Below are 6,506 nucleotides of genomic sequence, written 5' to 3'. Positions count from 1 at the left end.
TGTTTTTCTGTGGCTTAAATAATGTTTTGCAGCAGAGAGCAAAACATTATTGTGAAAACTAATGGTTACGTTTGATAGAAAATTAGGGAACTGGCTTCCAGCAGCATGTAATGATACAAGCACGTGCATCCATTTATTTTTATAATAACTATTCTGCAACACACAGAGTGCATACTGTGGGGTCTTTTTGTCCAATTGGAGCACTATCTTGACATGACAAAGTTGTTGTAGTCAGTAAAAAAAAATGAAGGGCTCTGTGACATCAGAAAACTAACCACATGTGTGATGTGTAGTCTAATCACATTTTAGTGGCACCTAGAGGGGTCTTCTCGATGTCAAAATGACAAAAAACTGAATCGGACTAAACTTACAACACACGAACATGCACAATTTTAATGTTTTATATAACACACTGGACTCAAAGTGCAGGCTGAAAAAACAAGGTAAACTAGTTCAGTAACTCAGAACCTCCTTTAGCTGCAGCAGCCTCCATCAAATGTTTCCTGCACCACAAGTAGGAGGAATGTTGAACCATCACTCCTACAAGACTGTTTTAGGTCATCATTATTTCTGGGATGATTTGCTTGAACATTTAATTTCACTGAGTTGCTCATTCGACAACATCTCAGTTCAGTTTTCCTAAACACTGCTTCTCATTGTTTTCAACCTCTGGGTCATTTTCTTATTGCACCATCCAGCCTCTACAAAGCAGCAGGTCATGTAGCTCTCCCCTTACATTTTCTTGTGAAAACTTGTGGAGCGATGAATACATTGGTCTTTCAAAATGCTTTTGTAGATGTTTGCCATTGTTGAGCATCACTGTAATGCTTCTCATATGGTTTTGTCAAAGATGTTGCAATTGAGGCATGGTGCATACCAGCCAATATTTCTTGAGAAGAGCAGATTGATAATTGTAGATTTACATGAATAGTACAGCTGTTAAATATTTATTTGTGTCACGGGCTGCGACGGCAGACCGTGGAGTTGTAGAGAAAGTAGGGCCCAAACGCGAGACTCAAGTGAAGGACAGTGGATTTATTTATGGCGAGTGGACAGAAACGACAACTATATACAATTCAAGCACTGTGACTCCTGTGGCGATTCCTCCAAGAATCCCACACAGTGCACGTGTCCATAGCAGTGAAAAGGTGACAACTCCAAAAACCCGATTCCACTCTGTGATTTCCCCTCGTGACGACGTTCCTGACTCCCGACTCCTGGTGACACAAAAACACACACAGCTCAGCAGGCAGCCTTTAGTAGCGAAGCCGATCACAACACACTAATCTACGGAGGTACTTAACAGGTTCGACTTAGTATAATCCCGCGCCGACTGGGGCTCCGCCACCTTCTTAAATAAGGCGCCCCTCATGAAGCCATCAGCTGCAGCTGGTGAGGGCTAATGGGCGGCAGGTGCGGCAGTCCCCAGTGCGGGAACACTTCCGGATCGCAGTCCCCTCAGCGACCCCAAAACATCCGGGAGCACCCAGGGAGAAAGGACAAAAAGGGAGAGAAAACCACCATAACATATGGAAAAACATATACAAGAAATACATGAGCTCTGGGTCATCAGACCCAGACCATGACAATTTGATCCAGTTTGATTTGTTTAGATGACGTTCAGACCACATTTATGAGCACTCGACGTTCACAAACCTTTTCATGGGACAGTACAAATACCAAAACAGAATTGTAGGAAGTAGCCTGATGTAATAGTTATGGTATAAAGGAAATGTTACACATTTTAAGCACATTACCAAAGAGGAAGGACATGCAGTCATTGCAAAAATATTGACTTTTTCAGGTGTTCAGGCTGAATCACCCACGCAGTAGATTGATCTGCATCACTTTCAGTATTTCAGTTTATTTTACCATCATTGAAAACTAAGGGAAGGGCAGGAACATCAACAGTGATTCAGTTAAACATACATCCAGTCCAGGGACCATTCATTAATTGAATTTATTACTGCTCCATTTATACAGCTTCCTTATGCTGTTAACATATGTAAAGTCTGCTGAGCTGTCGAGAACACAAAGTGTTTGATTATACAAGGATGCTAATTTATTCATCCTGGTTACAGCGCTGCTCATGCTGTCTGTTTGCCTCCACTGCCCTCTCTGGATTCTCACGTTACAAAAAAAAATGTAAAATTTGAATAAATAAAAGGTAATAAAATGCAGCTCATCCATTGTGTTACAATTTTGTACATTTTTGGCATCAGTACCATTTTGTTGGGGTGAAAAAGGTTCTTGCTTCCACAGCCCAAATGCATGCTTATTAGTTTGAACGTGTTTGAATGTGAGCTATATAAAACAATTCAAGTCCATAGAATAAAGTGTTGTATGAATATATGTGAAAAAGGGGGGATCTGGTTAGTCGTAGCTTACTGTAGAAACTCCTCATCATTGTCTGCTTTGTTTCACTGGAGTCAGAAGCACAAATCAAAAACCTTACCTGATTTAACTTGACCTTATTTCCCCTTCAAGGTTGCCTCCTGCACCTCTAGACAGCACAGCTTCTCTTTATGTCAGACTCAATTCACGGGACTTTATCAACTTCCCAAAAATGAAAGTCAAGGATTATCTTTTAATACACTGGAACAGATCCAACGTGCATCACAAACGCACAAATTCAGGGGGGTAGAACAAAAGTTCTAGGCATTAATATAAAAACAACAACCACACCAATAGAGGATCTCGACATGTCGGAGAACCAGACCTAGAAAGTGAGATTGGCTAAATTTAAAAAAGATTTTGGACTTTCATGGGTTACGTTTATTGATTACATTTCATATGCGATTGCGCTGTTTATCAATTAACTCAAGCATTTTTTTCCACATTATGTTAAATTAAAAAAAGGTTTTAGCATATATGCTGATACTGATGCAGTGGGCTTTAGCTCGTCTCTACCCTTAAAAATTGGTATTAATGTTCGACATTAATAAGATACAAACAGAATTGTGAGTTATGATAAATCTATCTGCAACTACTTTGAGGGTAGATGGTCTCTGTTTCTCGTTTGTGTCACACTTTTCACTGTTTCTCTACAGCTCCGACAACAGCTGGACAGTGTTTGTAGAGAAGTCTGTCACTTCCACGCAACCTCACCAATATTCTAGAGACCAGAGCAATAACAAGGATGTTTTTGCCCACAGTATGGGGAATACACATTTTCCTTCATGACCAATGATCATGGACCAATCTAAGCCTTTGACTGGGGACTTATTTGCTTATTTGCTCCTACATTGTCACCGTGATTGTCATTCGTCATAAATGGCAGGCGAAATAATTGATAGACAAACTTCTTCTTATATGTGTGCTTCTGTTTTTCCTCCCATATTATAGCTCAGATAAAGTCTTTTAATCTTTAATGAGGGTTAAATTTAATGTGATGCTATTTCCTGAACTCTTTCCTCAACAGTGTCTGATTTTGTGAATAAAGACTTAAAGCCTTGAAGTCTGTTTTTTGCATGTATTTGACTTGGTATAGAGCCGTTTGCCCCTTCAGTTTATCAGCTGAACCCTGCTGCGTACTGTACAGAACTGTCGTGAGAATTTAGAGCATCAGTTACCAAACTTGAAAAGAAAGACCCTCCAAGAAAATCACAGCTTCAGTCAGGCAAAGAGCTTCAAATAAGTCTGAGAACAAGGTGAGCTTAAAAAAATGAAACAAGGCACAGAGGTTGGGATTGTAGTTCAACTTGTTCTTACCTGAGTTTATGTGATTCTAATCCGATTAGAGTTACTTGGATGTATCAGAGTTTGATCAGAATTTATCAATTTTCTACTGCAATAAACTGTATTTGAGTGAGGTTTAGCATTTAGCTGTGGGTTGCAAATGTCTGCTGTTGCTGTCTAAATTGGTCTCATATGCTGCAGTGATTGTGCGTTGGTTTAGGCCGTGAGGGTGTGTGCCTCCCAGCCAAACTGCTGCTTTATCTCCAGCAGCCACCTTCAGGCTATTTTCAGTACTTCAGTGCTGAAACTGGCTTGAAGGAATCAGATTTGTGATTCTGATGAATGCAAATTAGATTTTTGAGGGTCAAAGTGGACACTTTAATTTGCTCCACAGATGAATAACATTTTTGAATTTGACTTGAATTTATTCATCGGCGGCAGCACACATTAGTATCATGTAAAAGCGGTTTCAGGGAAGAGTGCTCTATTTGCCTCTTTTAGTGCCGTGTAGGTTGACAGCACTGATCTTTAAAAGGGAGAGAATTGTTTTCATGTTTATCAGAGAAAGAAAAGCTGTGACTCATATTTATCAAGTTTCCATTTGAAATCTTGGTAGAACTACAAGGGACAAAGGTTTCCTGAAAATCTGAACACAATGAATTCTGGGAAGTGTGCCAAAAAACCTAACAATGTTTGATGGATTAGTGAGCAGTCATCGGGAGATTAAATTGACTCATAATTCCTTGTAAAGTCACACAATATGAGTTCATGATTATTCTGTGTTTGTCTCTGCTTGGCCACCGTGGAGCGATTGTGGTGGTGTTTTTGCTTGTGTCCCCTTTTCATGACTGTGTGGGCATGTACAGTTTATACTGTACTAAACCGACAGCTCACTTCCTCACAGACCTTTTTTCCCCCGCAGATGGCATTTTGACACGTCACAGTCGATAAATCTCAGGACTAAATAATGAAAAGAATTAAGAATAAATTGCTTCTTCCTCAGGGCCCTGAAACTGTGCATGATGGCTCATTCTTAATCTGTCATTAACTGTTGTGAGACTGGAATATAATTAATCCATGGTTAATGGTGCTAGTAGCACCTGCATGTTTACTGCTATCACAGGGCAAAATGATGTGAACATGCTTGTGCTTATTAATCCAGTTTGGTAAAGTCATATAATCCCCATTAGAGCTCATAGACTTCATCCACACCGCTGTTATAACACGAAACAATAGGTAAACACGGGTGTTGCTAATGACGTTAATGAGAGTCCTGTTTTCATTTAGAACTGAGCCCAATAACTAATAAAAGATATATCAAATATCAAATTAGTAGCACCTGATGTTAACCACTATTTCATGTAAGAGAGATTTAACAGGCAGAGTGATGACACATCTTTTAAGTTAACAATGAGTTTTTCTGCAAAGGAATCTCTGTCATTATGTATAGTTGTGATGAATGAGATGTTAAAAGTGGAAAACATTTGATGTGGCAGGTTCAGTGCCTTTAATTTAGCTTTTAGACATTTTGAGTAATGCTCTTTGCTCTGTCAGAAGTTGGATTACAAAAAAACTGTCATTACTATGCTAATTAATTCCTGGAGTCTCTTTATTTGAGTCAGCATCAAGAAACAGACAACAAAGTCTGCCACACATGCAGAGCTGTAACTTTTACACTTCTGTTTTTGTGCAAAACATTTTAATGAACTCTGGATTTGCTGTTAAAGAGCCAGAATAGCTTCTAAGTCTTGTTTCCAGCTTTTGTGCTGAGGTATGCCAATAAGCTGCTGGCACTAACTTCATATACTCACTGGCACGTCATAGGTTACGTCTTACTATTAATGAGTTGGAAGACCTTTTGCCTTCAGAATTGCGTTAATACTTCATGGCACCAATTCAACAAGGTGTTGGAAACATTCCTCAGGGATTTTGGTCCATATTAACTCGATAGCATCACATCACTTGCTGCAGATTTCTCAGCAGCACATCCATGATGCAAATCTCCCACTGCTCCACATCCCAAAGGTGTCCTGTTGGACTGAGATCTGGTGATCTCCCTGTCATGTTCAAGTAAGCAGTTTGAGATGATTTGAACTTTGTGACATGCTGCTATATCCTGCCAGAAGCAGTTATCAGAGGATAGGTACACAGTGATCGTAAAGGGACGGGCATGGTCAGCAACAACGCTTGGGTAGGCTGTGGCCTTTAAATAATACTCACTTCATACTAAGGGGGCCAGAATGGGTAAAGATAATATTCAGTTCAGGACAGGTCATTTCGGAAACAGGTTCAGGGAGGCGCAGCTCTCTACTGCTACTGTTTGGTGGAGAACATGCATTATGGAAATGAGAAGACAAATTTAATGACATGCAGCAGTAGTACATAAATACCTGGGGAGTGGACAGAGGTGAGTAGAGAACTCCTGCAGATCAGATGAGATTAGGCATGCTCACGGTGGTATGGCCGCAAGCATAAAATATTCCCCGCACATCGCAACAGACTGAACTGTTGATTCAAGGCAGATTCCGTGTTTTCATGATATTTATACTGAATTCTGCCCCTACCATCTGAATGTAGTCAAATAAATCCAAAACTCATTAAGCAAGTTTTTTTCCCCAATCATCTATTGCCCAATTTAGGTGAGCTTGTGTGTATTGTAGCCTCAGTTTCTTCTTCTTAGCTGATAGAGGTGTCACCTGGTGTAGTCTAATGCTGCCGTAGCTCATCTACTTCAAGTTCTGATATGTTTTGCGTTCAGTTATGCTAAAGCCCAAGTGAAGCAGTCTTGCCATTTGTTCTGGCGTGAACAAAGTATTTTCACAAAGAGA

At 40.0% G+C, this 6,506-nt stretch overlaps 1 protein-coding gene across 3 annotated transcripts in view; it reads left to right on the top strand.

Annotated features, from left to right (window-relative positions):
* The window catches only part of mcph1 (microcephalin 1), a 36,336-nt gene that overhangs the window by 28,798 nt on the left and 1,032 nt on the right, over positions 1-6,506 (top strand). The window contains exon 14 of one of the 3 annotated variants that reach the window (XM_082557030.1): positions 3,051-3,432. The exons of the other annotated variants lie outside the window; for them this stretch is intronic. Within the exon in view, the coding sequence (XP_082413156.1) occupies positions 3,051-3,119 (69 nt within the window). The 3' untranslated portion in view covers positions 3,120-3,432. Of the gene's footprint in view, positions 1-3,050; positions 3,433-6,506 lie in introns of those variants that run through there. 3 annotated transcript variants of the gene reach the window in all.

Source organism: Aulonocara stuartgranti (genome assembly GCF_965226115.1).
Source record: "Aulonocara stuartgranti genome assembly, chromosome: 13".
Lineage (NCBI taxonomy): Eukaryota > Metazoa > Chordata > Actinopteri > Cichliformes > Cichlidae > Aulonocara > Aulonocara stuartgranti.
This window is presented reverse-complemented; position numbering and strand designations above follow the sequence as displayed.